The sequence below is a fragment of the Pyrus communis genome, chromosome 6, assembly GCF_041283825.1.
Source record: "Pyrus communis isolate YQ-2024b chromosome 6, ASM4128382v1, whole genome shotgun sequence".
Taxonomy (NCBI): Eukaryota; Viridiplantae; Streptophyta; class Magnoliopsida; order Rosales; family Rosaceae; genus Pyrus; species Pyrus communis.
The window spans coordinates 17,266,789-17,287,856 of record NC_142570.1 but is presented as its reverse complement, the minus strand read 5'-3'; the positions used below and the strand labels follow the sequence as shown (position 1 = coordinate 17,287,856).

The 21,068-nt window shown below is 39.0% G+C and overlaps 1 protein-coding gene across 1 annotated transcript in view; it reads right to left on the bottom strand.

Annotated features, from left to right (window-relative positions):
- Positions 1 to 1,049: 1,049 nt before the first annotated feature.
- LOC148696363 (uncharacterized) overlaps positions 1,050 to 21,068 on the bottom strand; it is a 39,139-nt gene continuing 19,120 nt past the window's right edge. Inside the window, exons 2-3 of the mRNA XM_088695197.1 lie at positions 5,851 to 8,706; positions 1,050 to 1,063 (exon numbers count right to left, since the gene is read on the bottom strand). Of these exons, the coding sequence (XP_088551323.1) occupies positions 1,050 to 1,063; positions 5,851 to 8,706 (2,870 nt within the window). The remainder of the gene's footprint in view (positions 1,064 to 5,850; positions 8,707 to 21,068) is intronic.

Genomic DNA, 21,068 nt, shown 5'->3' with positions numbered 1-21,068 from the left:
TAGCATAAAATTCAAGCATGCAAACTAAGTAGGCCTCCTTAATCAACATACAAAAACAAGTTCTTAATCCAACAGTTAAGTAAATTGCATTCACAATTTATGAAATCACAACTGGAATTAATCAATTCATATCACAAATATAATCATGGTTTCAAAGTCTCCCCTAGCTAAAACAAGTTTAGCCTCTCATGTTCACAACAAAACAAAGAGAACTTAAATTAAACATTGAAAACAAAAGATAGATTACACCTAAACATGTTCCAACAATCCAACTTGAATGCCAAAAACGTCCAAGGCTGCTTCTCCTCTCCTTCTTCCTTGCTATGCTGCGGCACAAGGGTTAAGGGTGTGAAAAGTGGGTTGTGGTGTGTTATGGTGAATGATAGATGAATGGTAGGTAGATATGGTGGAATAAGAGGTGTGGAATGGTATATGGAAGGTGATGAAGACTGCAGATGGATGTGTGGAAGGATGAATGATGGCTGGTTGTGTAAGTGAATGAATAGATGTGTGTATGGGTGTGGCACAAGGTATATATTTTAGGGAAAGGATCTAAACTTTAATTCAATGTTTTAGGAAATAATTGGACCTCAAATCCACAAGGAAAAGGAGAATTAAAGTTAGAATCCCAAGGGAAAAGGGATAAGAACTTGCGGCAAGGAAAATAGGAAAGGGAATGTTGTTTCCCTTGCACGGAAAGGAAGGATAAAGGCTAAGTTGGGTGTGGCATCCCCCTTTTGCTGGGATTAAGGCTTCTAGAACTTATATTTAAGTGTCCTAAATTAATTAGGGACCCTTTTTGGCAGCTGGAACTTATGTAGGAAAGATTTAGGGAAACAAAGTCAAAATAAGGAAGTTTGACTCATGTTTCCTTCTTTATGGCTGATTTCTTTACTTCCAAATCTTGAATTAATTTCTTCCATCTCTTTAGCAAATTCCTAGCCTCCTTTGGTCTTCAATTTCATCCATCCACCTTACTCCAAGCATATGCTATCCATTCCAAGCACAAAACTGATCCAAAATGCACCAAAATACACTTTCTTGCTACTCTAGCCATTTGAACCTACAAACACACGAAAATAGCTCAAAATACTAAAATAACTATGAACTAACAACATAAATGTAAAAAAAAAACAAGCTAACTAAGTCGCCTAAATATGCTCCTATCAAATTCCCCCCACACTTAGCTTTTGCTAGTCCTCGAGCAAAACAAAACAAACAAAACACAATCTAGACCTTCCAACAATTGTCTCAGGGATGTCCAATGAACATGACACATTAAAGAACATTAATCCCACATATTTTAGTCCTCTTTACACTTAAGCAAACACTTAACCATAGTTACCACTTACTAGCTCACATTTAATCAATTAAAACAACATTTTGAATGTAGTAACATGCCTTAGAGAATTCCCTCAATTCCTCACTAGATATACTCTTTATTTTCACACAGATTTTCTAACTACACTCCTTACACTAGGTATATGTGAGAAGATTGATGTAAACATGTAGACTAGCATTCACATATATTATAACAAAGAAAGCATTTTTTGGAATTATTACAATGACATGTATATGATCTCATGAATGAAATGCTACTACTTAGAATGAGAACTAGGGATTCCATATGCTCATACCAATTTCAAATTCCACATATTGAACACATAACATCAAGATAGAAGTCAAGGGGTTGTAATAAGGCTAAGGTATTGGTTAACAAAGAAAGGTAAAGGATAATCGAAGGTTCTTCAAGCAATAGGAAGCAAAGTAATGAAATTGACACTTAAATTCACTTTTGATGGCAGAGATTAACTTAAACACAAGGGGAAAATGCATGTAACACTTGGGGTCAAATTAAGATTTTTGGACCCTTTCTTCAACAATGAATACTTGCGAGTTCATTCTCACTTATTTCTTAACTCTCTTTCTTTCTTTTCACAACTTTTCTTCTTTTTTTCTTTCTTTCTTTCTTTCTTTTCTTTCTTTCTTTTCTTTCTTTGCCATGCCCTTTTAAACTCCCCACACTTGTTTTCTGCAATATGTAAGTCAAAAGGAATTCCTTCTAAGTCATGCTTCACTTTTCTTTAAGAACAAGGGTATGGATAATCCTAATCTAGGTTAGGTGAGGATAATGCGGTTAACAAAGAAAATAGGCTAGATAAGGCTTAAAAGGGTTAATCCTACAATACATATGCAAAAGGGTTAGGCTTTTTGGCTTTGGTTTAACTAAACAAGTTCATCTTATTGTATGTTATGCAATCAATATCATGCTTTGAATGAAATGGGCATGAGTTCTAGTATTTGGAACTATAATGATGAAACGCATTCTAAGTAGCAACCAAGCAAAGAATAATGAGATCATGCAACGACTCTAGAAAACAATAATCCACAGATTTATAACTCTCCAAGCAAAGTTTAGGCTCAAGTCTCTCGAGGTTGTAGCGTTAGTTTGAGTTCCTTCCTTCAAGCATGTTACAAAAATTGATTTTTTTTTTCTTTGTGATTACATGTAAATTCTTAAACAACAACTATAACTAAGCATAAACCAAAGAGAAAATCAAACTTCTATCCATGTTTGTAACTTTCTTTAATAGTCATGCAATTAAAAACCAAATCCTCATCATTGTGTTGGAGGGTACCCTAAAACACACAAACATACAAAAAACAACTCTAAAACAACTCTTTTTGGGTTTTTTTGAAAACTGTTTTCAACATTTTTTTTTAAATTTTCGTATTTTCTGAATAAGAGACATGAAAACACTTCAAAACACATTAAAATCACTTAAAAACAGTGAGAAACAACATTAGAAGTGATAGGTGATAAAATCCCACGAAAATCATGCAAAAACAGCTTGTTTACCCCCCCCCCCCCCCAAAAAAAAACACTTAAATCAAACATTGTCCTCAATGTTTCAAGCAAAGACTCACATTCAAACAAACAACACAAACTAACAAATGCAACTATCATGGCAAAGTAAAAGCAATGAAGAGAAGGGTTTAGCGTTCCACCAAGTATTGAGGCCTCTTCTTTGATGTCTCCCGCTTCGATGCCTTCCGCTCCTAGAGTTTTGCCCAGTAGAGGGGCTTCAAGCAAACGACCTTTGTGAAGGCTCCAGCCTATTATTTGTTTAGCAGTGCCTATCAATAAATCAAACATTTTCTCAATGTTCCAATCATATTCTCACACAATTAACAAACAAACAAACAAAATAACAACTAAACAACCTAACATGGCAGAAACGAAAAAGCAACAAAGAAAAGAGTTTTAGGAATCTGGAATTGGAGTGCTTTCTAAGTCTTCCTTTGTTGAATGCATGGGTTGCCTCCCAAGTAGCGCTTTCTTTTACGTCTTGCAGCCGGACGGTACCTCCGTTTAAGCTTGACTAGGTTCCACGGCATAGAGGGGTACCTCCTCCACGACATGCTCCTCAAACGTCTCGTAATAGGGCTTCAATCGATGCCCATTCACTTTGAATTCTTGCTGCGTCCTTGAACTTTTGATTTGTACTGCACCATGAGGGAAAACATTAGTGACAATAAAAGGACCAACCCATTTGGAACGCAACTTACCCAGAAACAACCGAAGGCGAGAATTGAACAACAACACTTTCTGCCCAATAGAGAATGTCTTGGCACGAATCATCTTGTCATGGAATGCCTTCGTTTTCTCCTTGTAAATCCAGGCATTCTCATATGCTTCATTTCGGATTTCATCAAGCTCACACAATTGAAGCTTCCTATGTAAACTTGCGGCATCAAGGTCCATATTGAACGTTTTGACGGCCCAATGTGCACGATGCTCTAATTCGACGGGAATATGGCATGGCTTCCCATAGATGAGCCGAAAAGGTGATATCCCAATGGGGGTTTTGTAGGCAGTGCGATACGCCCACAATGCGTCGTTTAAGCGCAAACTCCAATCCTTCCTTGTAGACCCCACGGTCTTCTCAAGAATCTGCTTGATTTCCCTATTCGAAACCTCGGCTTGCCCGCTCGTTTGAGGATGATAAGGTGTGGCCACCTTATGCATGACATTGTATTTCTTGAGCAACGCCTCGATGGTTCGATTGCAAAAATGGGAACCTCCATCACTGATTAGCACTCGTGGCATTCCAAACCTTGCAAAAATGTTAGTTTTCACAAAATCTGCAACCACTCGAGAATCATTAGTTCGGGTGGCTTTTGCTTCCACCCATTTCGACACATAGTCCACAGCAAGCAATATATAAAGAAACCCATGTGACGAAGGAAAGGGACCCATAAAATCAATACCCCAAACGTCAAAGATTTCAACACTAAAAATGGGGGTTTGCGGCATTTGTTGTTTAGGACCAATATTGCCCGTTCTTTGGCATCTATCACAAGACATGCAAAATGTTCTAGCATCCCTAAAGATGGTAGGCCAATAGAAACCACATTCTAACACCTTAAGTGCTGTTCTTTGAGTGCCAAAGTGTCCCCCACAAGCATAAGTGTGACAAAAGGTTAGAATAGCATTAAACTCAGAATCGTGCACACACCTACGTATAACTTGGTCAGGGCAATATTTCCATAAATACGGGTCATCCCACACATAAAACCGTGCCTCTTTCTTTAATTTATCACATTGGTGTTTAAGTAATTCACTAGGAACATGTTTAGACACTAAATAATTCACCAAATCAGCATACCAGGGTTCACTTACCTTGACGGACATCAGTTGCTCATCTGGGAATGTCTCTATGATAGGCACGGCATCCTCCTCATGCACCATACGGCTCAAGTGGTCAGCCACCACGTTTTCACTTCCTTTCTTGTCCCGGATTTCGATATCGAATTCTTGGAGAAGAAGCATCCAACGAATAAGTCGTGGTTTGGCCTCTTTCTTGGTGAACAAATACTTCAATGCTGCATGGTCAGTATAAATAATAACTTTAGTGCCAAGCAAATAAGAACGGAATTTATCTAAAGCAAATACAACAGCAAGAAGTTCTTTTTCAGTGGTAGAATAATTCAATTGTGCATCATTTAAAGTCCGAGAGGCATAATAGATAACATGCGGCCTCTTTTCCTTCCTTTGCCCCAAAACAGCTCCTAATGCGTAATCGGAAGCATCGCACATAAGCTCAAAAGGAAGGCTCCAATCTGGTGGAACTATGATAGGGGCCGAAGTTAGCATTTCTTTGAGGTGATTGAACGCCTTCTCACACTCCTCGTTGAAGTCAAATGCCACATCTTTCTGGAGGAGACGGCAAAGAGGGTTTGAGATCTTGGAGAAGTCCTTGATAAATCGCCTATAAAATCCTGCATGACCAAGAAACGAACGAACCTCTCGAACCGAAGTAGGAGAGGGTAAGTAGCGCACAAGATCTATTTTCGATTTATCCACTTCAATTCCTCTTTCAGAAACAATATGCCCTAGAACTATGCCTTGTCTAACCATAAAGTGACATTTTTCCCAATTAAGCATAAGGTTAGTTTCTACACATCGTTTCAAAATTATTGTGAGATTTTCCAAACAACCATCAAATGAATCACCAAACACACTGAAATCATCCATAAATACCTCAATAATCTTTTCCACAAAATCTGAAAAGATACTTACCATACACCTTTGAAACGTGGCCGGAGCATTGCATAAACCAAAAGGCATGCGACAATAAGCAAAAGTACCAAAGGGGCACGTGAAAGTTGTCTTTTCTTGGTCATCCGGCGCTATGACAATCTGATTATATCCAGAATAACCATCAAGGAAACAATAAAAAGAATGACCGGCTAACCTTTCAAGCATTTGATCAATGAACGGCAAAGGGAAGTGATCCTTCCTTGTGGTGGCGTTGAGCTTCCTATAATCAATGCACACTCGCCAACCTGTTTGGATACGGGTTGGCACAAGTTCATTCTCGGCATTCTTCACCACTGTCACTCCGGACTTCTTTGGAACACATTGCACCGGTGACACACAACGACTATCAGAGATCGGATAAATCACTCCACAATCAAGAAGTTTGATAATCTCCTTTTTCACAACTTCCATCATTGGAGGGTTGAGACGGCGCTGAGCCTCTCGAGTTGGTTTAGCCCCCTCCTCTAGAAGTATGCGATGCATGCACGTAGTCGGGCTAATTCCCCTAATATCGGCCAAAGTCCACCCAATGGCCGTCTTGTGCTCTTTCAACACTCGGATCAACTTCTCCTCCTCTATGGCGGTGAGTGATGAGGAGACAATGACGGGCAATGTCTCGTTGTCTCCCAGATAGACGTACTTTAAATGATCGGGCAACGGTTTAAGCTCAAGTACGGGTGCCTGAATCACTGAGGGTAACAACTTATTAGTGGAAACTGAAATTGAAATTGGGTTAGAAGGCTTACCATGGTGTTGAGGTAGTGACTCAAGGGCAGCCACTATCTCGGCCTCCTCTACACTTCTAGGCACGGCAAAACCAGATTTTTGCCCAATTCCTTGTGAAATTGTTGTTTCAAGTGTATCCCTCTCCAAACAATCGAGAAAATCCTGCGCCAAATCATCAATTATATCAATAGAAAAGCAAGAATGATCGTCCTTAGGAAATTTAATACTTTCAGAAAGATTGAAATCAATGACTTCCCCATCAAATTCCATCGTTAAAGTTCCTTTAAATACATCTATCTTGGTGCGGGCTGTTTTCATGAAGGGCCTCCCTAATAGAATCGGCAATGGGGTGGAATGGGGTGAATCCTCCATGTCAAGCACGTAGAAATCCGCTGGAAAAATCAAGTTACCAACCTGTACCAAAACATCTTCCAAAACACCCTTTGGATATGCATTAGAACGATCGGCTAATTGAATTATCACACCATCATTTTTAAGCTCACCTAAGTTTATAGATGCATAAATAGAGTATGGCATAACATTAATCGAAGCCCCTAAGTCTAGCATGCATTGTTCAAACTTAGTATTACCAATAACGCACGGAATTGTAAAACTACCCGGATCTTTGCATTTAGGGGGTAATTTCCTTTGTAACACAGCAGAGACATTTTCACTTACTTGAACCACCTCTTTGTTTGAAATCCTTCTCCTTGTTGTACAAAGTTCTTTTAAAAACTTAGCATACCTCGGGACTTGCTTAATCGCATCAAGGAGCGGGATATTGACTTGAACTTTCCGAAAGGTCTCTAGAATGTCCTTCTCAGCTTTTTCCTTCTTTGATTGCCTAAACCTACTAGGAAAAGGCACATTTAGTGGAATAGAACTAGAAAAAGTTGAATTGGGACTTACCTTGGTGGTTTGGAACGGTTTAGGAGGACTAGATGAATTCGGCAAGGTTTGGTCATCCTTGGCCGTGGGCTTTGCTCCCCGTGCTTCTTCTTGCAGCAACTTGTCCTCCTCGTCTTGACTTGATTTGGATGTATTTGAGTCCGTTCCAACTTGTTTACCACTTCTCAACATGATGGCCTTAGCGGTTTCAAATCCTCCCTTCGGGTTCATAACGGTTGAACTAGGCAATGTGCCTTGTTCTCTAATTTGCCCCATAAACTCGGCAATTTGACCCATTTGCTTCTCCAAATTATCCACCCGTTTGTCTTGGATTTGTCTCTCTTTATTTTGAGTTTGTACTTCCTGCGTCAAAGTAGTAAGTAACTTAACAACTTGATCATTATCCAAAGACATACCTGAGGTTGTTGGGGCAGATTGCACTTGGTTTTGATTGGGGATGAATGGCTTTGTATAAAAGCCCGGTGGTTGCTGCCTAAATCCTCCTTGTTGTTGGGGTTGTTGAGGATCCCGCCATTTGAAATTTGGATGGTCCCTCCACCCCGGATTGTAGGTATTAGAGTATGGATCATGGCGTGGTTGATTTTGGTTCCCAAAACCCACGGCATTGGCAGATTCCCAACCTCCATTCTCTATTAACTGAGGGCACGTCTCCGATGGATGCCCTTGCATTGAACACACGCCACACACTTGGTTTTCTTGTGGTTTTGACCCCTTGACAACCTGAGACACGAGAGAAGTAAGATTAGCCAATTGTGACTGAATATCAGAAATTGCACTTACCTCATTCACACTTTGTTGTCGTGGCCCCTCTCTTTGTCCAACACCTTCATATTGTTGAGCGTTGTGTGCTCGGTTGGCAATTAGAGCTTTGGCATCCATTAGAGTCTTGTCCACTAATGCACCACCCGCCGAAGCATCTAGCATTTGACGTTCCATGGGAAGGAGTCCCTCGTAGAAATATTGAATGAGCAGCTCCTCCTTCATTTGGTGCTGTGGACATGAAGCAACAAGTGATTTAAAACGTTCATAATAAGATGGAAACGACTCACCTTGATTTTGTTGAATGCCACTAATTCGTTTCCTCAAGAGAATGATCTTTGCAGTGGGAAAAAATTTCTCTAAGAATGCACGTTTCATACTTTCCCAAGAATTGACCGTTCCAGGAGACAATTCAAACAACCAATCTTTGGCCTTGTCCATAAGTGAGAATGGAAAGGCCTTCATCTTCAAAATACTCCCATCAACGTTGTTGGGTGTCATACATGAGCAAACTACCTCAAATTCCTTAAGATGTTTGTTAGGATCTTCCATGGACAACCCATGGAATTTAGGAATATGATGTAATAAACTAGACTTAAGTTCAAATTCTTCTGTCTTACCTTCAGCTGCCGTAGGGTATTGTATGCATAAAGGAGCGGCATTGCCCATACCTGAGGCAGAGAGCTCCTTGATGGTCCGATTGTCCACTGCCATGATTGGTACTTCTTCTTTAAATTCAGGTTCGGGACTAGGAGGATTAGATGCTTGTGATTTCTTTTTCCTTCTCAAAGTCCTCTCGAAATCACCGTCAAAGTCGGAGATATGCTCACGAACAGGTTGTGAGCTACGGGTCATAAACTAGTACCTACACACAAGAATAAACAAGATAAGTAATCAACTTAATAGACTTGGCAAAAAAAAACAAAACACATACACACGGTGCAAAAAATTAAAACAAAACAGAAACTAAACAATTTAAACAAGACTCAAGATAAGGGATTAGCAAATTTGCCAATCCCCGGCAACGGCGCCAAAATTTGATGCGATATTTATACGCACACAAACTAAACCCTATTTGTGACAATTGTAGTAATGATGTAAGTAGGGATCGTTCTAACCGGGGATTAACTAGGGATGCTAAACACTTGACTCAAATAAATAAAACTAACTTTTAAAACACTAAGACAAACTAAAAGACTCAAAACAAGTTCAAAAGACTCCAAATACTTAAAAACATAAAATAAGACAAATCAAATGATTAAGACTTAACAAAATAGGGGGGGGGAATTGTGGTTGGACGAGATTAAATTAAACGGACATATTATAATTTAAAACAGATAGTAAAGATGAATGTGATGAAAATATGGATGATGGAATAGCTAAGGGGTTCTTCTCCACACATGTTACACTTGCATACAAGATTGATTTTCGGTTGGTCTTTCGATAAATTATGAAACTCAATGCTCCAAGTTAATTAGGTCCGCTTAAATTAACTTTCAGATTTCCCTAGATTCATTGGATTGAATGGAATACGCATTACAACCAAATTATTCTTAATCAAAGTCCCTAACTATGGAATACGCATGATAGAGACATTCAACAAAGATCATTAAGTTCAATGAAAATTATAAGTGTTGATGAGGCATTCGTTACTATGGAATACGCATGAAACTTATGCCAAGAATTCGTTTAACGCGATTGTTTATAAGCAACCTCCACTACTCGTGAATATAAGTTCGTAACTATTAGGTGAAACTCACTTATATTCTAGCGTCATATTCATGCATGAAAATTAAGTGTGCACTCTCAATAAACATACATAAATAAGTTATCAATCAAACAGTTAAACGAATTGAATCCACAACTTATGAAATTCCAACGAAAGTAATCAATTCATATTGCAAGTATAAACATAGTTTTGAATCACCCCCTAGCTAAAGGGGGGTTTAGTTCCTCATAACTTTGAAATCAAAGAAACACCTAAACATTCCAACAACTCAAACTTGAATTGTATGAACGTTTAGGCACTCTTCTCTTCCATCCTCATACGTACAAAACAAAGAGAATTGAATTTAAACATTGAAATCAAAGAAACACCTAAACATTCTAACAACTCAAACTTGAATTGTATGAACGTTTAGGCACTCTTCTCTTCCTCGTTGTTGTAGCACAAGGTCTAAGGAGATGTTTAGGGCTTTAGGTGTATGTGGAATGGAGTGGGGAATGGTTGGAGTGGCTCCAATGGAGGAGAAAAACTGCCCAGAAAATGGAATGAATATGCACGGCTCAAAGAGGATTTTGTGTTGGTGTGTTGTGTGTTGTGTTGTGGTGAATGGAATCTGTTTTTGTGTTGGTTTGAGGTGTGTCTAAGTAATGGGAATGCAAGGGTTTTTATAGGAGGAATGGAGGTGTATATGGCTGTTTGTTTAAGCATTTATGTGGCTGGAATGTGGTGGAAAAACAGCTAGGAAAGCATGTGAAAGCTGGAAATGGAAGGTAGGCCACGGCATGGATGTGTTTTGGGTGCATGTGTGTGTTGAATGGTGTCCTTTAATTATGCACGGGTTAGGATTGTTAAGGGGAGAGAAATGGGAGTGAATGTGGCTTAATGATAAAGGGGGAAAGCTTGGAAAGCTGCAATCATGAAGGGGAAAGCTGGAAAGGAAATGGGAACTCACGGCAATGGAGAATGTTATTTGGTGATGAATGCAATGATGAAGAGTGAATGAATAATGCATGTAGGGTTAGCTAGGTTGGAAAGGTGTGGAGGATGGCTGGAATTTAGGGAAAGGAAATAGGTTTAATGCAGAAATAAAAGGGCAAAGTGGCTGCAATGATGAAGAAAAGCTGGAATTGGTGTGGAAGGCACGGCAATGGTTGTGTTTAGTGTTGGAAATGCATGTGAATGCATGCTGGAATTGCATGTGAATGCACGGCATTGAGTTGGGAATTGAATGATTAAATGTGCATGGCTGGAATGATGAAGAATAAAGGGTGCATGTGGGTTAATGTGAAGGGAATGCATGTGAATGACAACTAGGTTAGTTGGTGGAAATCTGAAAATGGCATAAGGGATGCATGGCACAAGGCTAGTGTTTGGTGATGGGTGCATGTGTTGGTGGTTTTGCATGGCTTTGATGGATTGTTTGATTGGGCTAGAGGTTTTCCATGGCTCAAAGGATTTGTTTGATTGGGCTAGGCCCTTTGTTTTATGTCCCAAAGAGCATACAAGGCTTCAATTTCGTCTATCCTCTTTGCTCCATGATTAAGCTATCCAATCCATGCCCAAAAATGCTCCAAATAGCCTCAAAATGCACTTTCTTGCTCCCTAAGCCCTTTGGACCTACAAACACACGAAAATAGCTTAAAGTACTAAAATAACTAAAGAAACATAACGTAAATGCACGAGAACAAGCCATTTAAGTCGCATGAATATGCTCCTATCGACGCAACTTATCTAAAGCAAACACAACAGCAAGAAGTTCTTTTTCAGTGGTAGAGTAGTTCAATTGAGCATCATTCAAGGTCCGGGATGCATAATAGATGACATGTGGTTGCTTGTTCTTCCTTTGGCCTAAAACAGTCCCTATTGCATAATCTGATGCATCACACATTAGCTCAAAAAGTATGCTCCAATCTGGTGGAACTATAATTGGTGTCGAGGTAAGCATCTCCTTGAGGTGTTTGAATGCCTTCTCATACTCCTCGTTGAACTCAAATGACACTTTCTTTTGAAGGAGATGGCAAAGGGGTTGTGCAATCTTTGAAAAATCCTTGATAAATCACCTATAAAATCCTACATGTCCAAGAAAAGAATGAACCTCTCTCACCGAAGTAGGAGAGGGTAAGTAGCATACAAGATCTATTTTTATCAATCTCAATTCCTTTTTCAGAGATTATGTGACCCAAAACTATGCCTTTTTTTACCATGAAATGACATTTTTCCCAATTTAAAACAAGGTTAGTTTCAATGCATCTTTTCAAGATTAAAGTGAGATTATGCAAACAATCATCAAACGAATCAACAAAAACACTAAAATCATCCATGAATACCTAAATGATCTTCTCAACATAATCAGAAAATATACTTACCATGCATCTTTGAAATGTGGCTGGCGCATTGCACAAACCAAAGGGCATTCGACGATAAGCAAAAGTACCAAAAGGACAAGTAAAAGTGGCATTTTCTTGTTCATCTGGAGCTATAACAATTTGATTATATCCCGAATAACCATCAAGAAAACAATAAAAAGAATGAGCCGCTAACCTTTCAAGCATTTGATCAATGAATGGCAAAGGTAAGTGATCTTTCCTTGTAGTGGCATTTAGCTTCCTATAATCGATGCAAACTCTCTTACCTGTTTGGATACGTGTGGGCACAAACTCATTCTCTTCATTCTTCACCACTATGACTCCAAACTTCTTAGGAACAACTTGGACTGGCAAAACACAACAACTATCAGAGATGGGATATATCACGCCACAATCAAGAAGTTTGATAATCTCCTTCCTCACGATTTCCATCATTGGAGGGTTGAGTCGGCGTTAAGCTTCTCGAGATGGTTTAGCCCCCTCCTCCAAGAGTATACGATGCATGCATGTAGTAGGGCTTATTCCCTTGATATCGGCTAAAGTCCAACCAATGGCTGTTTTGTACTCCTTTAGCACCCTCACCAATTTGTCTTCTTCTTGTGCCGTGAGGAAGCCACAATGACGGGCAAGGTCTCTTGTTTGCCCAAGAAAACATACTTCAAGTGGTAATGGTTTAAGCTCAAGGGAAGATGGCTGTATCACTGAAGGAAGCAACTTATTAGTTGAAACGGGAATTGAAATTAGGGTTAGGGACTTCAATTACATCATCACAAACAAATCACCATTTTTACAAAACATTATCAATACTAACAGTAAACATAGACAAAAGCACTGAAAAGGTTCAAATGGTGGTCCAGAAGGGGTTTGAACTACTGAGAAAGTCGAAAGCTGAGATGATCGATTTCACGAGCCATGCCAACTTGATGTCCCAACCAGCCCACTACATAATATATTGGGAGATCAAAGGAGAAGTTTGAGAGAGTTATTAGTGAGTGTTGTAGAGAAATGGACGCATCATTTTTGGATCATGGCTATGTGGCCTTAAGGAGAAGCATTTCGATCGGGCTCTTGAGCCTTAAATTGTGGAGAATGAAGCTTTCAAGGAAAATTTGAAGCATTTCATAAGAAATGGGTATGCAATGAGTCAACTTAAGACCCCTAGATGCACTAGCAACAAGGAGCTCTTAAGCATTCTCAATTTAATTATGCACCATTAAAAGGGTTTACAACACTTCTTTTGTTAATAAATAGCACATAATTTTATTTGGCAAAAATGCATGTGGTGAGTCAATCTCTCATGAATCAGTAAATGTACATATAGAATTCAAAATCAACACTTCAAATTGATGTTAAACAAAGTTCAACAACTAGTCTCGATTGTCATAATTGTAATTTTAAAGTTCTTGTATACATGTTGTATAGATAGATATACATTCAAGTGGAACTGTTAGTTCTTCAAACTATTAATGTTCAATAAGCCAATAACATATTGAAAATTTTGTTGCGTACCCAAATTCAAGCTAGTTAGCTATGAGGGGATTCTCTTTTTTTTTCTTTTTTTCTTTTTTTTGTCTGTTAGATCCAATTCAATTTGAGATCATATTTTATAAATGAGTGTAAAGATAACTTTACATTTTGAATTGGGTTTGGGAGAGTACTTTAGGTAATAAATTTAGGTTTAAAGAGATATTAATTTTTTAATTAAAAAATAATATAGGTGTAGAGAATAAGTTGCGTGTAGAAAGAGGTTACATGGGTTCAAATAAAATTTTCCAAATAGAAACTTGGAATACAAGGTTTAATAAGAAGGATTTTCTAGATCTGAAAAATTCCTAATTTATCTATACTTATGATTTAAACAATCACAAATATATTAGAATTATTGTAGGTCTAATTTACTAAATTATTCTTAGGGAATAGAGGGGGGGAGGCCAGCGGCAATAAGAGAGAAATTTAATTGTGATGTATGTGTTGTATCATCCCTATTGTGCCTTTATTTATAGTAGTAAGATAGGTTAAATCCTCACCCTAATAGGATTACAATTCTAATAGGATAATATCTAACTTAGGGAATATTCCAAGATATCCCTAGATACACTAAGATTTACACAATCACATTCCTATTCTAAATATGACTACAACACTGCCTGTAAGATCCCACTTCACCCAGGGGTGAGGATCCTATAAGCCTTATATGTATATTCCCATCTCTACCTAGCATGAGGCCTTCTGGGAGCTCATTGGCTTATGAGTTCATAGGAACTCCGAAGTTAAGCGAGTTCAGGCGAGAGCATTCCCAGGATGGATGACCACTGGGAAGTTCTCGTGTGACTTCCTAGAAACAAAACCATGAGGGCGTGGTTGGGGCCCAAAGTGGACAATATCATGTTATGGTGGAGTGGAGCCAGAGATGTGGTGGGGGCCCGGGCCGTATCAGAGCAAATCCCTGGCCGGAAATGTGCCAACGAGGATGTAGGGCCCCTAAGGGGGGTGGATTGTAAGATCCCACATCGCCCAGGGGTGAGGATCTTGTAAGCCTTATATATATGTTCCCATCTCTACCTAGCATGAGGCCCTTTGGGAGCTCACTGGCTTTGGAGTTCATAGGAACTCCGAAGTTAAGCAAGTTCGGGCGAGAGCATTCCCAGGATGGGTGACCCACTGGGAAGTTCTCATGTGAGTTTCCCAGAAACAAAACCATGAGGGCATGGTTGGGGCCTAAAATGGACAATATTGTGTTACGGTGGAGTGGAGCTAGGGATATGGTGGGGGCCCGGGCCAGGATATGACACTGCCTCTTGAGTGTGTAAATACTCAAACAAAATATTGCATCAGATCTTCAGCAATTGAGGTAGAACAGTTCATGAAGTCATCGGTACAATGAATGAATGTGAGTCTCAAATTAAAGAAAGTATGCATTGGTAGTAAAACTCACAAAACCTTGCTATGGTAAAACCTAAGGTAGGTAAAAACCTATAGACTAAGGACAAAAAAGTGAGAAATATGCATAATGTCTAAGACAAACATCATATAGGATGAAAATTATGAACTCAATGGAATTTGATCATCCCAGGATGGGTGCCTCATCAAAACCTCATTAGGTAGAACAAGCCCAGTGGAAAAAATGCTCCTAATCGTAGGAAAAAGAGTACATTAAGATTAACTGAGTATGCTTCAAGATACTCCTCCTGAGTTAGACATAATTTCAAAATAAGATAACTATAAGCAATTCAACTCAGATAATTTACGCATACCGATTCCTTGGACTGAAGGACAAATTTTGTCCTAGCTAAGAACATGTGAGAACATTTGAATACATAAGCAAACTATTAACACTTTAAAGTAGGCATGCATTCTAAAACAATTCTAAAACCCATGACTTTCAAAGCCTAGTGAATGGTGAACCATATGACTTTTTACGACATTAAAAAGAAGAAAGGATTTTGAGATTCATTACCCTTCAAACTCATCCTTAGATTTTCCTTGTGATTTTCTTCCCTTTTTATGCTCATTTTGCTCCTTGAGGATAATACCAAGGGTTTGGTACCTTTAAGTCTCCACACCAAGGATGATGGTGTGGAGATGAAATGGATTACCCAGAGGAAGTTAGATGCTAGTAAACTCCCCTAGGAAGGCTGGTCTTTATAAAGAAAAAGGAGAAAAAGTTTCTCTTCTTTGACTCAAGAAAACCCTAGTGAGAGAATGGCTATAAAGATCTTAACGATCAATTGTGAATTGAAACTACATTTCAATTCTCCCTTTGATGAAAATTAGTGTTTGCTAATCTTCAGGGCTTCCACAAACCATAAGTGAGACCTAGCAGTATGTCATGGCTACCCAAGCTATGTAGAAGTGCTTGGAGAACCTATCCAGTTACAATTACAATGCAATACTGTCATTCTCTAATACAATACTCTTAATCACAATGTTTGAGTGATAGTTTGTTCCATGTCTATTATCCAATGTGATACTTCTCTATATGATTCAATAGAATATGATTTGGAATAAACTTCCTAAGTCATATTCGTATGCTTTGGCCAAAGACTCCCGAATCATATCTCAGAGTATTCTCCCTCCACCATGGAAGGTTAGAGATCCCTTGTTGTGCATTCATATGCCTACATGACTAGATAGCTTGACCCCAACAATACCGTGGACACTCTCGATGGAATGCCTTTGACATGATTAAAGATCAAAGACCTAACCATTAGAGATCTATGATGTCTCAGTTCAAATGACTTCTTTGCATATTGCAACTTATGAGTTCTTACATGACATGTCTATTCGAACTCTCTTTTGATCATAGTTCAGTGTACTCAATTACCTTTTGAGCACCTATGTGTTTGTCTCAGTGTCCAACACTAAATGACTTGAGACTAGTCATACTTACGCTTGAGTAAACATAACACATACTAACCTTAGCTAATTGTCAATGCCAAATTGGCAATCCTATGGCTATGAACGTTTCAGGAATGAACATAAGAGAAAAATCTCATTAATCTAATGTACTTAGATCACTTCTTTCTTAGATTAAATACATTCATGGGATTCCCTTATTGCTTAAACACGTAATACAATAAATATTGATTAACAATATTTGCTCTCATCAAATGAGTGGCTTTGTGGGCATACTTCCAACAATATAATAGTTTAACACAATAAGTATTCCAAAATCTATTACATCAAATGAGTGGCTTTGTGGGCATACTTCCAACAATCTCCCACTTGCACTCAAAGCTACCTTCCTATGTATCTGATACCCATCTTTTCCATATGGCGATCAAGTTGGATTTGAGACATTAGCTTCGTTAGTAGATCTGCTATGTTATCGGCTAAGGCAACCTTGAGGATGTTGACTTTCCCTTCGACAACATATCTTCTAATGATATTAAAGCGTTTGTCAAAATGCTTGTTCTTTTTATAAGCCTTGGGTTCCTTGGCTTGAGATATCGCCCACTATTATCATAGTACAAAGTTACTGGTGATGTAATGGCTGGAACTACTCTAAGTTCAGTGATGAACTTCTTCATCTAGAACGCTTCTTTGCCGACTTCAGCTACAGTGACATATTCTGCCTCCGTCGTGAATCATTAACTACATCTTGTTTCTTTCTTTTCCAGCTGACAGCCATACTATTCAAAGTGAACACATACCCGAAGTTGGAACTTCTATCATCAACGTCAGATTGGAAATCTGCGTCTGTATAGGCTTCCACTCGCAACTCTTCACTCCTCTATAAATGAAGAACATGTCTTTAGTTCTTCTTTAAGTACTTAAGGACCGTCTTAACAGCTACTCGATGTTCTGATCCTGGGTTAGATTGATATCAACTAGTAATGCTCAAAGCATATGTGATATCAGGCCTTGTGCATATCATGGCATACATGAGACTTCTTATCACAGAAGCATAACGAGTCCTACTCATCTGCCATATTTCTTTAGGAGTTTTCGGTCTCAAGGACTTAGAAAGGTGAATTCCATGTCTCACTAAAAGAAGACCTTTCTTAGATTATTCCATTTGGAACCTACTTAGCACCTTATCTATATACATAGATTGGGATAATCCAATTAATTTTCTAGATTTATCATGATAGAGCTTTATCCCCAATACATAAGATGCATTTCCCAAATCTTTTATATGGAAGGTTTTGGACAACCATACTTTTACAGAAGAAAGCACTGCAGTGTCATTCCCGAATAGTAATATGTCATCTACATATAAGACTAGGAATACAACTGCATCCCCAATGACCTTTTGATAAACACAATTGTTGTCTTCGTTTTGAGTAAAACCAAACGATTTAATTTCAGTGTCAAAACAAATGTTCCAGCTCTTAGAGGCTTGCTTAAGTCCATAAATGGACCTCTGAAGCTTGCATACCTTAGTCTTTTTCAGACTTGGACATGAAACCTTCGGGTTGAGTCATATAGAGCTCTTCCTCTAGGTCGTCATACAAAAAGGCCGTCTTCACGTCCATTTGCCATATCTTATAATCATGGTACGTAGCTATAACAACGATTATTCATGCGATGAACGAGATAAGCACACGTGTACAAAATAATATTTTGTATTAATTTTGGGGTTACAATCTCTTTTACAATTTGATTGTCTGATTCTATCTTCGTAAGGTGTAGATTTGTGGATGGGTTGTCAATCCAAAGGGCCGTTAGGGCTTGATCTTAAGATGAACGAGGATGAACGGATCTTCAAGGGCCTTCGGGGCTTGATCTTGATGAATGAGGATGAACGTATCTTCAAGGACCTTTGGGGCTTGATCTTGATGAATGATGAACAGATCTTCAAAGGCCTTCGGGGTCTGATCTTGATGAATAGTTATGTGGGTTTCTTCGAGGATTTGATGAAGAACGAAGAGAGCTTTCTTGATCCTTCTGGATTCTTGGGAATTTGGGCGGTTGGATGCTTCAAAGCTTTAGAGTTTCATAGCTTCAAGGGTTTGGGAATTCTCTTCCAATTTGGGAGTAGAGAAATGTATGTGTTAATTCCCCCTCTGATCCCTTGATGGACAAGCCTATTTATAGACTTTGAGGATGAACCACCACCATCCTTTCTTTTTTGGTGAAATAAGTGGATGATGTAGGTGAAATGAGTGGAGGTTGTAGGTGAAGTAAGTGTATGATGTAGGTGAAATGAGTGGAGATTGTAGGTGAAGTAAGTGGATAATGTAGGTGAAATAAGTGGAGGTTGTAGAGGAAGTAAGTGTATGATGTAGGTGAAATGAATGGAGGTTGTAATTTTAATGCATTGGTCAACATTTATTTCACCGAAATTTTGATGTCTACAAATGCACCCACTTCAAGGCACATTGTATACATGTGCTTGTCACGTGTAGGAGATGCACTTTGAAGTCCCTTAATGTAGATGTCGATCCAAGGGCCTTCAAGGCTTGATCTTGAAATGGACTGGAAATTTCTTCAAGAGCCACTAAGACTTGATTTTGAATTAGGCTGAAAGTTTTCTTCAAGTGTCGTTGAGGCTTGTTCTTGAATTTTGTTTGCAATTTCTTCAAGGGTCGTTGAGGCTTGATCTTGAATGAAATTGGACCACAAGGAGCTTCACGTGGTATATGATCTTTGGCTTTGGTAGTGGATGAATCGGCATGTATTTCATTGCACTTGTTGACTTTCCATATCTTTGATCTTGTACTGGGTTGGAGGATTTTCTAGTTTCCTCCAATTGTTGACTTTCCACATGCTTATTCTTGAACTGGGCTGAAGGGTTTCTTCTGCTAGACTTGCACCAAGTGTCCACCACCCTTGAATCGAACTTATGATTTCTTCAAGGGCCATCGAGGGTTCTCGAGCTCTTTGATTAGAGCAACGATGTCGAGCTTGGATTTGATTTAGACTCATCCGTCTGGATTATATGGTTATGTAGAGAAGTGCATTGTGCTATAGTGATTTGTTACAGGTCATTATGTTGCACTCTGCTTTTCTTGTTTCTTTTGCATAGTAGAAGTGGTGCGCAACCTTTTGCATTTAAATGATCCTTTAGAGCATCACTTCTTAGAAACTCATCCATGCTTGGTAGCTTCAATGTAAAGAGCCAACATCATATCAACTGTCCTTGGAGTATCCGTTGAGGTAATTCGAGACCTACCAACAGTTGAAGACAAGCACTCGAGAGCAATGCTAGGTAAGCAACCAGGCAAAGGTTTCGGAAAATTAGTTCCAAATTGGAAGTTTGATTTCAGGTTCTGACTTATTGCTTTCTTTCTCCTTGTCTTCCAAGCAAGAGCAAGGGCAAAAGAAAAGACAGGGAAAAAACATGATATGAGATACCTTTGCTTTCAACCTTGATGATGTGAGATACTTTTTCTTTTGAAGAAGTAGCGGATGAATCAACACATATATTTGTTGAGCTTGTCTCCACATGCTTCAATGTGTCATTTTTGTTTGCCTTATCTATTCTCCATGCATTTGATATCTTATCTGGAAGTACATCAGCAGTTAAAGATGAGTACTCGAAAGCGATGCTAGGTAAGCAATCAGGGAAGGGGATCCAGGTAGTCGGTTCCTGACGGGAAGCTTGATTCCAAGTGCCGATTGATCACTCTCTTTCTCCTTGTCCTGCAGGGAACAACAAGAACAAAGAAAAAGGCAGGGAGAAGGCATGCTATGAGATACTTTTGCTTTCAGCCCTGATGATATAAGATACGTTTGCTCTGGTGTGACCTGGTTGAAGAGATGTTTTCAAGGGGGAAAGGAGGATGAAGGTTGACATATATAGGGATTTTGGAAGTGTGTCTTGGCAAGGAATAAGAGTCAGGTGTTTTGGAAGTGTATCTTGCCATAGAGGATGAAGGTTGACATATATAGGGATTTTCCAATAGCAAGTAGTGGTACGGGTGCGGCCTTGTCACCCACGCTTGTCGGCAAAAGTGTTGTAGTTGGAATAGTGAATTTCACGCGTTTTCATCTTTGTCAGAGATCTTTGACAAAGTTGCACGTGTTCTGAAAAGTGTTGATGGATTTTATGTAGGAAAATCAGGCTTTTGAAATTCTGAGAGCGGTGTTTCTTCGATTTTTGAATTGGTGGCTACGTTGCCTCTCCTTTTATAGAGGTATCGATCACATCCAACATGCATACTTTGAAGATTGCCCGCTTGTGAAAATTGTCTCTGGTGTATTTCTGAGATTTTACTCCATCCAACCTTTTTCTTTTACCATTTTTTTTTTTTTTGAAAATGGCCTACCCGTCTAACATTTGCTTAGATTTGAGTCTTGGAAGCGATACAGGAGCACCGCGTCAGGGTAATATATGGCGCCCATCCTTCTTATGTTCGAATGACGTTCTTACAGTTGAAGACTCCGTGATGAGGGATGCAACAACGACTACGGTAATAGCTAAGAATTTCCTTACTCCTAGAGATAATAGGCTACTTTCAAGATGGTCTGATGAGATGGTTGTCCAAGACTCCCTGGTTCTTAGTGTCCAGTACGCGGGCTCTGTGTCTAA